General features: G+C 43.3%; 1 protein-coding gene across 1 annotated transcript in view; it reads right to left on the bottom strand.

The window, feature by feature from the left end:
• cux2b (cut-like homeobox 2b) overlaps positions 1-11,253 on the bottom strand; it is a 159,353-nt gene that overhangs the window by 2,156 nt on the left and 145,944 nt on the right. Inside the window, exons 12-21 of the mRNA XM_037681252.1 lie at positions 10,058-10,116; positions 9,927-9,975; positions 9,678-9,768; positions 6,293-6,922; positions 3,702-3,803; positions 2,624-3,462; positions 1,201-1,366; positions 748-1,053; positions 469-657; positions 93-369 (exon numbers count right to left, since the gene is read on the bottom strand). Coding sequence (XP_037537180.1) covers positions 93-369; positions 469-657; positions 748-1,053; positions 1,201-1,366; positions 2,624-3,462; positions 3,702-3,803; positions 6,293-6,922; positions 9,678-9,768; positions 9,927-9,975; positions 10,058-10,116 — 2,708 coding nt within the window. The remainder of the gene's footprint in view (positions 1-92; positions 370-468; positions 658-747; positions 1,054-1,200; positions 1,367-2,623; positions 3,463-3,701; positions 3,804-6,292; positions 6,923-9,677; positions 9,769-9,926; positions 9,976-10,057; positions 10,117-11,253) is intronic.

Genomic DNA, 11,253 nt, shown 5'->3' with positions numbered 1-11,253 from the left:
TATATATATATATATATATATATATATATATATATATATTTGTAACATTTATCATAGCCTTTATTTTTGGTCTCAGAAAGAAGTGGACTGGCCTGTAGTTGTGGAACCAGTTGATGACCGTGTTGGTCTTCAGGTTGAGCTGTGATGCCAGCATCTCGATGGTGTTCTGTGAGGGGTACGGCTCCAGCAGGTAGGCCTTCTTTAGGGCTTCTTTCTCCTCAGCTCCAAGCACCACCCGAGGCTTCTTCACCTGACTGAAGGGGCACAAGTCCAGCGAGGCCAAGGCAGGACTCACGCACTCAGACCGGGTGCTGGGTGAGTCGCTGTCAGAGCCGGTGCTCAGAAGTCCATACCGCCTCTTCAGGTACGCTACGAGACAATGAAAGTAAGGACTTTGATTAAAACACACCATGTGAAACATGTGATGCTTACATGGGAAGAAGTGACAGGAAACCCGTTGGGCCCCACCTTTTTTCTCCATCTTCTTCATGGTCCTCAGCTTGTCTACGTTGTGAGGATCGTTGAGCCAAAGTTGCATGCGGACGAAAGGTTCTCTGCCTTTGAGGCTGAGCTTGTGCCACGGTTTGGGCCTGGAGAGCAGGTCAGATACTGAGCCCTGAGTCAGACCCAGGATGGTCTCACCAAAAAGACGTTGGCCTGCAAATAAACAACGTTTATAAAAAACGGTGACTGCATCCAGCAGGGCAGTCAGCTCACAACCCAACAGTAATATAAACTCAGGCCCACCAAGGTTGTTGTCCGTTAGCACCTCCTTGACCTTCTTGGTGATGGTGTAGGTGTCCAGCTCTGGAGACATGGCCACCAGCTCCTGGATGCCCAGTGGGTTGGTGGGCTGATGCAGAGCCATGAGACTGGGAGTGGGTTTTTCTCCCTCTGTGTGGATGGGCAGCCCCAAACCCATGCTTTCAGGCTGCTGGTTCTCTTTGCTGCTCTCCAGGGAGAGACTGACGGGCTCGACCAGTGGACTGGGGTGGCTCTCTGCTGGGCTAGGAGGTGGGGAGGGTGAAGACTGAGCCGTCACTGGACTTTTATCTGAAAACAGGACATTTGAACAGATTGACACCAGGACTTCCCTCTCCGTCATTCATCAGTCTATTTAGCTTTACTATGGCAGCATTTCCAGCTGCTTGTGTGACAGTTCCTATAGGAGCTATAGGAGTTGTGGGTCTGCAGCCTCACCCTGAGCATGGCCGTGGTTCTGGGGCTGACTGAGACTCTGGCCGAGCTGATCCAGTAACCACAGCTGCATGCGGATGAAGGGCTCCCTGCCCTTCTGAGTCAGCTTGCTCCACGGTTTCGGCCGGGACAACATGTCGCTGACGCTGCCCTGAGAAAGCCCGAGCACCTGTTGTACAAGCGCAGTAAGACATTAGAACAAAAACAACATTCATCAAACAACAAACCCATCAGTGGAGTATCATGGATTATTAGTCTAAATATTAGAACAGAATTAATCTTGTTGCTCTGTAGAGATCACAAGTGGTGTACTTTCAGTAAATCCCCACTAGAGGGAGACAACACACCAAGCATGTTGACTGGGTCAACATTTCATGTAGGAATGAAGGATCAGTTTAACTTAAATAATTATAAAAATAAAATCACAAAGTTTTGAATAAACAAACCCATTTGACCCCATTTTGATAATAATTTACAAATTATAAATAAACTGTTAAGCATTTACTTATTTAACACCTTTAATTTACTGCACACAGGCTGATGAAAACGACTACTAACAGTTTTTGTTACTGCATTATCACAATTTTCTGCACAAGATTATACGAACCTGAGGAGCTTTTTATGAGCTCGACATGCAAATAGTTAAACATAATGTTCGTTGTGTGATCATGGGAGGACTGGTTATACTAATCTGATGGCCTGTAACTGTTTTCAATTAAATGCTGGCACGTCAGAGATCATGTGAGCCCTTTAAACACGTCTCTGTTGAAAGATATTACCATTTGTTGCTAAATAAACAGAATATCTCTGTGGTAAAGAGCTGCTTCCTACATCTCAGAGACATTCTCTCTAACAGCATCTTGAAGATAGTCAGTACAGTATTTATTACTTCCAGGGTGGGCTTTTGTAACTCTTTATTTTAGCTTCGATGTGTCTCTGCTGTCTTGTTTGCAGCCCCTTCAGAACTCTGCAGCCCGACTTCTAGCTGGTACCATAAAGAGTCAGTATCGCTCCTGTTAGCCTTTCTCCTCGAGCTCCTCAAAGATAAAACTTTGCTCAGTTTTGGTTGTTTTTGGGATTCTAACACTAAAGATGATGATTTATTTGACTGTTACAGAAACCACCAGACTGAAAAGTGGTCAGCTGATCAGCTTCATTCTCCGCTGCATGAAGCCCTTTTATCAACCAAAGAAGATGCTCCAAGTGGAACCTGCTGCAGGGATCAAACAATGCGCCTGCTCTTTTACACAAACATTACAGTTAATATTAAAACGAAACCTTAATCTAGTTTAATGTATCCATGGAGAGCAGAAAGATCTTTTTTTAAAATCTGTGCAGACCTAAAGGAACAGTTTATACGGCTGAACTCATCTTTTCTCTGATGGAAGAAGCTATCTTAACTTGCAGATGTTAAACAGCTGCTGACCTTTTCACCAAAGATCCTCTGGCAGATGCCGTTCTTCGCCAGTTTCTCCTTCACCTGCCTGGTCAGCTCGATGGTGTCCACCTCCCGGTACATGTACATCTCATACTGCTCTGGTGTCAGGGGGGGCACGGTGGGCTTCAGAGCACGAGGGATATACGCTGGGTAGTAGGCGTGGCGACCTGGACCTGGTCCCGGAGACTCGCCGCTCACCGAGGTGTCCGACTCCACCTTCACCTCCACGGGTCGGCCTAGGCTCAGCTCGTCCTCTGCATTCGAGGCGTCCTCGCTGTTGAGAAGGCCATCGCCGTTCTCCAGACGCTGCCAGGGCCGGGCCAAGGCCGAGGGCCCGGAGGAAGAGGAAGACAAAGAGGGCGAGACCGAGCTGAAGGGCCGGGAGCCGCCTCCTTCTCCAAGCACCAGAGGCCCCCGCTCTTGAGACCAGTGCTGATCGAAGTAGGTGCCCGCTTCACCAATTTCTGATTTGACTTTGCGGATGATGTTCTGAACAAACGCAGCCGGGGAGAGGACGCTGAGCGGCGTCTGAGGGCTGCTGATGGAGCCGGACATGCACACCGTGACACAACCGCCTTCCTCCTGTTTGATGGAGATGGGTAAAGGGAGAACTCGCGAGCGCTCGGGGGGGCCCAGGCGCTCTACCTGAGCTCCTGAACTGGCTGTGGAGGACCTCCCGCAGGCCTCCATCTCCATCAGGGCCTGCTGCTGAGCCTCCATCTCCCTCCTGGCCTGCTCCAGGATGCTCTTTATGGTTTCGTCAGAGCTGCTGCCTGCACCATTACTGCCTCTGCCCGACGAGCTGCTCACAGACACCTTCCCATCACCTGAAAGAAAGGAAGGAAACTCACTGACACGAGTCACCTTTCAACCCACATCCATTAAAGCAGCGATCAAACCAGATGGAAGAAGTGGCCAATGTAAGAATAAAAATGGATGAGTGAAGTCAAGTCATATTTATTTATAGAGCACAATTTAAAACAGATAGACTGTTATCAAAGTGCTTAACACTAAGAAATAAGTGAAGCTTTCAGCTGTGACTTATGACATGCAGCGTTCTGCTCACCACCTCTCTGGGACTGGATCTCCTTCTTGGCCTGCTCTAGGATATTCCTAATGGCGTCGTCTGACCCAGTTTCAGGAGTTCGGATGCGTGGAGTGATGCTCCCTGCCACGGAGGGTAACAGAGAGAGAAGGAGAGAAGGGGGGAGTGGAGGGGGTGAGTGGGATGGTTGATCAGAGAGCAGTTCCAAGGCTTTGCTTTTGACTGGGAGATCAATGGGAGCCTTTGAGCGTGCGCTGTCTGAGGCTGCAGTATACGGGAAGCTCAACTTTCAAAAGCTATAAATCTAGGGAGAAAACAAAGTTTTAAAGTAACACTATAAAGACGTCAGAGGAGGCTGAGAGGAACACATCGACGCTGAGGACGTGGTCCGAGCAGATCACAAGGTCTACACCTGCACAGATCCAGATTACCACGACTGCACGACACAATCACATTTACTCCATTCCAGCTCAGTGCACCTAAAATCCTTTAAACACTGAAGAAGTTCATTCTAATGAACTGTTATTGTTAATTGCTGCTAAACGTATACGAGCATTTTCTGTGTGCTCATGCGTCTGTTAGCAAAATATCTCGTGAACCAGTGGACGCAATTTAATGAAGCCTTCAAAAAGTCATCACTGGATGAGCATCTACAACTGATGAACATTTGGACTCAGCCTAAATCAAGACTGCCGCCACAGCTAAGCCAACTTAACAAACATAAAAGTGGACATGACTCAGATCATTTTACAGACATTAAGCCAAAGAGTTGAGTGGTAGTAGCTGAGAGTTATCCCCAACACATACTCCAAGCTTGAGGCACTGCACAAGGTCTTTGCTTAACACTTTGGCATTAACTGTTGGTGTGGACCCTGCTTGTCTGTTAGCAAAATATCTAATGTACTGGAGTCAATAATTAGATGGACATCTATAAATGATGAACTTTTGGAACCAGCCCTGATCAAGATGGCCACCACCGCCAGCTGACCTTTCCAAACAGGAAATGATTCAATCAGTTTTTCAGATGTTGTCTAGAAATGGGTGTGGCAGCAGCTACAGTAGTTCATCCAAAAGACTTCAGTCGACTGATGAAAACTTCTGGATAAAAGACGAAACGTTTCAACAAAGAAGAACTCGTCCAGAGGACCTGACTCAACTGTGTTAGATAACTTTTTTTAAATTAAGATAACAAATGTGTTGTCCCAAGAGCCACTTCACAGAAACTATGTCTTATAATCCTAAAGACTATAGGAAGATATTTTTTAAAACATGCTACAATAAGAGCAACCCTAGGAAAATCTGTCAAAGAAAATTTATTTTTCTATTCTTTTTGCAGGTCTTTGAATGATTACCGTAATTTCTGGACTATAAGCTGCTACTTCTTTTATTCCCAGAGCACACTCATCTGAAACCATCAATCATCATTAACAACAATCAAGTGTTTTAGACCAGGTGGCCAACTTGTTACTCACAGAAACAGCCTGAGGACAACCAAGGCCAAAGTGGTTCAGAAAAACAGTTTTGTATGCTCAATCATCCAGGGAGATAACAACAAAAAGACTACTTCTGAGATTCCAACATGTTGTCTTGAAACACAGCGATGAAGACTACCTGTGGGCCAGATCGGGTTGGCAGGCCACAGACTGACGAAGTCCTCTGGATGGGGAACGAAACGTTTCTCACTTTACGAAACTGATGACACAATTTAACCTTTTTGTTGTTCTCTACCTGGATGATTGAGCTTACAACCTTTTTTCATTGATAATAATTTTGGTTAGCCGTTTAGCACCATTTTATTTTTGTTGTTGTTTGTGTGATTAGTCTGTTCTTGTTAGCCAAGTTTATGTGTTTATTATGTGTTAGTTTGTGTTAGTCCATTCAGTAGAGTAACCATGAGTGAGGGAGGTAGTCGTCATGAAAACCTGTGGGTTCTCGCTGCGCGTGTGTTGAACTTAAAGTTTATTAAACACCATCTGCAGGTTGATTATTAAAAAATATCTCATGTTATAATGCGGACACCCATGGCTTATAGACAAGAGCGGCCTATGTACAATTTCTTTTCTTGTTAAATTCAGTGGGCGTGGCTTATATTCAGGTGCGCTCAATAGTCTGGTAATTATGATAAACATCTTGATTTGGCCGTATGGACAAAAATGTTGCCCACCTACGCTCCAAGTGTGACTGATCTTTGCCTAAAATGTAGCACGGACTGTTGAAGTCAACCCTGTTTGTCTGTTAGCACAATATCTAATGTACTGAGCAGACTTTTATGAAACTTTCATAAAGTTATCATTGGATTATTTGTTATGAATCAGTCATTTTTATTCACATTGAGCTAAAATGTGAGGCGGTAGTAGCTGATGGTGATTAACGGCACACCCTCTGAGTGTGACGCCTAATTCCAGGTTTTCATGCACAACGTTGCTTTGACCAAAACAGCAACAAATCCGTCCGTCGTTTGTCAACATACGATGTGTGGCGAGCGATACGCACTCCTTCAAGGAAAGTCATGCCTGTGATTTATAGTTGCTGTAGCACACATTTACTTTGTGTTGTGCAGAAGTTTACAGGCTCCTGAACTCGGACTGCATACTTTCATCCTTTGCACTCACCTCTCTGCCGGACCTGGATGGTCCTGAGAGCCAGGATGTTCTGTTCATCGGAGAGAAACTGCTTCATCTTTATAAAAGGTTCTTTGCCTTTCACAGTCAGCTTCCGCCATGGCTTGGGTCTTGCCAGGATTTCACTGACCGAGCCCTGGGAGAGGCCCAAAACGTAGTGGCCAAACACTCGCTGGCCGATGTTATGCTTCAGCAGCTGCTCTTTAACCTGAAAGGCAATCTCTGCCGTGTCCAGCTGGTCCTCGTCTCCTGCCGTCGAGCTGCCGCTTTCTAACTGATCACTGGGCGGGCCGGCGTCGCTGGCACTGGTCCCTGCAGACCCTTGACAAGTTGACATGAGAGCAACTTTAGCTGCATAGAGGGCGGTGGGGAAAGTCACGAGGCCTTCCTTTTTGAAGTAAGGGGAGAGGAGCTGCTTGTGGAGAACATAGTCCCCTGACAGTCGGTCCCCGGAGCATGGGGACACAGAGAAAGGACGAGAGAGATCGTGGCTGGAAGAGGAGCCATCCAAAGTGTGGGGACCCGGGCTTGGTGAGGCATGACTGTCCGCCTGCGAGGAGGAGGAATGAGATCCAGGCGGTCTGCCCGTCTCCCTGCCTGCATCCTCAGAATGCTCCTCATCTGACGACAGAAAACACATTTTCACTCACACAACTTCTTTGCTAATATTTTCTTGATAACAGATATTTAAAAACAATTCAACCTCAAATCTGAAGAAAAAAAAAGTTGTGCAAAATGTAACAAACAAAAAAGTTAATTAAAAACAAATTAGGAAATCTCACAAACCCATATTTTATAATCAATTCACAATCACATGTTCAAACATTTAAACTAAAAAAAGGACACATTAAAATAAAAAGGTAGGTAGGTAAAAAGGTAATTTCTGGACTATAAGCCGCTACTTTTTTCACTCACTTTGAACACTGCAGCTTACACAGTACTGTGGCTAATTTATGGATTTATTATTTGTTTGAGGGGATAATGAGCTTCATGCGTCACACCCGGGCTTTCACAGAGCTGCCCAAATACACGTCTCTCTTGGGGTCCTCATGACTCAATCAGTGTTGCCAGATAGAGTCGAGGTTTTCCAGCCCTAAAGTCTATTAAAAACCGCCCGATCACACAAATACCTGCCCAATCAATATATTGTTATATTGACTGTTTGAACACACATGCACGCACGCACCTACGCACGCACGCACACACACACACACACACACACACAATACCCCCCACCCTCTGTAAAGATATGTTGGTGTTTATATATGTCCATCAGTGTGATTAGTGTTCTTTATTCAATTAATCTGCACGTCACATTTCAGGATCTGGTTATTATAGGCACAGATTAAATGTTCAATATGAATATTACTATATTTATTACCCCAGTAATAGTGTTACACACATTAGTTGTTGTAAACACTCTAAATAATACATATGATGATTTAGTGCTTACCTTAAACCTAAACATTTAAGGAGTAAACATTTTTAATAATCACTTTAAAAGTTATAAATGTTGTCTTTGGTGCCTGTTTGTTTTCCAAATAAATTAGTGTGTGTGATTGACAGGGATTAACACAAAAGACTTTGTAGAACGTTGCTTTATAAAGTTCAGTCTATTTCCTTCTATTGGTTGACTGGCAGTTCTGCCACATCCAATATGGCGGACGCTCCGATGTACCGTTGCAACGGGCCAGCCCACTCAACCAGGTGTCCACTAAAACTGCTGCACCAGTTCTCTGTTGTGAACGCCCTGGCAGATGACAATAGCCAATCAGTGATGGAGAAAGGTCAGGGGAGCTTTGCTATGAAATAATGATGAATGATTGTTTGAAATGTGTTTAATAAGTTAACTCAAAAACTGCTGATCTGACTCCAAATCTGCCCAAATATTCCCCACCATCCCAAAGCAATTTTTACCTGCAAAATCAGAATAAAAACCACCCAAATGGCAGTAAACCACCCAGTCTAGCAACTCAATGAGACTACCTGTATAAATAAAGGTTAAAAACAAATCTGACAAATGAAATGATCAAACAGGTCACAGTGGACCAATGAAACAGGAGGGGGGAATCCCTACAGACAAGAGCTGTTCAGAGTCATTGAATCTGTCAGAAGTAAAGATGGGCAGAGGTTTACCAGTAGTTAATAAACAGAATAAAAAACAGTGGATCAATTTCAGAATAATGTTCCTCAATGAAAACTTTATACATCCCATCTTCTACAGTTCATAATTAAAAGACTTGAAGAATCTGAAGGGATCTCTGAGCTTCAGATGAGTCTGAACGTCAGGACTGCATGCTCGTGATCTTCGAGCCCTCAGGGAGCACTGCATTAAAACACGTCTGATTCTGTTCTGAGCACCGTTTGGGTTCAGAAACACTTCCACAAGTCCCTGTCTGTAAACACAGTTCACTGTGCCATCCATAAATGCTGCTTAAAGCTCTATCACACAAAGAAGAAGCCCTATGTAAAGACCATCCAGAAATACCACCAAACTCTGGACCGAGGCCAAGCGGAAAACTGAAGAGTCAAAATGTGACAATGATTTTTGGAAACCACAAACACCGTGTCTCCCCTACAGAAGAGGAGAGGGACCATCCAGCCCGTTATCAGCACACAGTTCAAAAGCCTGCCTCTCTGATGGTATGGGGGTGCATTCGTACCTCTGGCATGGACAGCTTACACATCTAGAAAGGCACCATCAGTTAAAAAAAGTTTATGCAGGTTAGAGAACCTTTGGTCCCATTTAGATGACATGTTTCTCAGATGAACTAAACTACTTACAGCATCCGTTACAACAGCATGGCTTCATCGTAGAAGAGGAATCCTGGTGCTGAACTGATCTGCCTGCAGTTCTAACTCCCCACTGTTTAATGCATCATGAAACAAACAAAGGGAAATAAGACCCAGGACTGCTGAACACCCAGAACCCCACACCAGACAAGAAAGGACATCATTTCCCTCCAAACCCTCCAGCAGCTGCTCCCCTCGGTCCCTGGATGTTGTTAAAAGAAGACGGGATGCTTCACAGACAGGAACACGGACCTGAGACAACTTTTTTAAATGTGAGACTGCCATCAAACTCGACCTGCACAACTTCTTAGTTTAAACATTTCATACGTTTACTCTGTTCCATTGTAAATAAAATATGGGTTTATGTCATGTTTAAATCAGTGCATTCAGTTTTTTTATTCCAGTCACCTTTTTTGGAATTGGGTTTGTAAATGATTTACGTTCCCGCCAAACAAGATTTTGCAAACTCAAATTTATCCACAACATTTAAATCTAAAGAAGGCATCAAAACTCACAACCTAAAAACATTACAACCCTGCATGCTGAACTGATCATGTTTATAGAAACTGTCCGCTCAGCTTACCGTTGCTGTGCAATATTCGACTCTTGTCTCCTAAGAACTTGTGAGATGGAAGAAAGGCCTCTTTTTCCAGCAAAAGAGCCTCTGCAGAATCCTACAAACACACAGATGTTGTTAATGTACAATAATCAATAACACTTGGTATTGATATCTTATGGATAGGTGGCTGATCAATAAATAATTTAGTGGCACTGCTCTGTACGGGTGTGTTTGTCTTTCATGACAGATTAAGAGTATTAAAACAGAATATACCTGGGATGAGCTGCCGTTTGTTGAAGCCAGCTTCATAACCTTCAGTATGCTATAGAAAGAAAAAACTCAGATAACTGGATCTTTGTTTTCATTATGACTTCTTAACACTCTCTAACTGCTCTGGTTGTCACCTGAGTTCAGTTTTAATCTCCTCGTAGTCCATCTGGGATTGTAGTTTAGCTTCTAATTTCTGAAACAAAAAGAAAAAAACGGAGACTTGTTAATTCTCAAAGCTGGTGACCAATACGGTCTGTCAGGAGATGGGATTTACTGCTCGTTAATGGGAGACGGATCTGCTCCTATTAAAGAGATGTAAAATGAGCCACTCTTAAAGATGGTTAGTCCCGTTAGAGATGGTTAGTCACAATAAAGATAGTTAGTCACATTAAAGCTGGTTAGTAACGTTAGAGATGGTTAGTCCCGTTAGAGCTGGTTAGTCACATTAACGATAGTCACAGTAAAGATGGTTAGTAATGTTAGAGATGGTTAGTCACATTAACGATGGTTAGTCACGTTAAAGATAGTCACAGTAAAGATGGTTAGTAATGTTAGAGATGGTTAGTCACGTTAAAGATAGTGAGTCACATTAAAGATGGTTAGTAACGTTAGAGATGCTTAGTCACGTTAGAGATGGTTAATCATATTGAAGATGGTTAGTCATGTTAAATATGGTTAGAAACGTTAAAGATGATTAGTCATGGTTAGTCACGTTAAAGATGGTTAGTCACATTAAAGGTGGTTAGTCAAATTAAAAATGGTTAGTCACATTAAAGACTGTTAGTTACATTAAAGATGGTTAGTTACATTAAAGATAGTTAGTGACTTTAAAGATGGTTAATCATGTTAGAGATGGTTAGTCAAACTAGAGATGGTTACTCACATTAAAGATGGTTAATCACGTTAGAGATGGTTAGTCACATTAAAGGTGGTTAGTCATGTTAAAGATTGTTAGTCACGTTAAAGATGGTTAGTCATGGTTAGTCACGTTAAAGGTGGTTAGTCACATTAAAGGTGGTCAGTCACATTAAAGATGGTTAGTCACGTTAGAGGTGGTTTGTCATGTTAAAGATGGTTAGTCATGGTTAGTCACGTTAAAGATGGTTAGTCACATTAAAGGTGGTCAGTCACACTAAAGATGGTTAGTCATATTAAAGACGGTTAGTCTCTTGATGGTTAGATGGTTAGTTACATTGAAATGGTTAGTCACATAGATGTTAGTCACTTTAAAGACGGTTAGTCAGGTTAAAGATGTTTATTTACATTAAATATGGTTAGTCACATTAAAGATGGTTAGTCACATTAAAGATGGTTAGTCACATTAGAGATG

The sequence above is a fragment of the Nematolebias whitei genome, chromosome 8 (genome assembly GCF_014905685.2).
Source record: "Nematolebias whitei isolate Nwh7 chromosome 8, NemWhi1, whole genome shotgun sequence".
NCBI lineage: Eukaryota > Metazoa > Chordata > Actinopteri > Cyprinodontiformes > Rivulidae > Nematolebias > Nematolebias whitei.
Note: the sequence above shows the minus strand (reverse complement) of the source record. Positions and strands in the feature narration are given on the sequence as shown.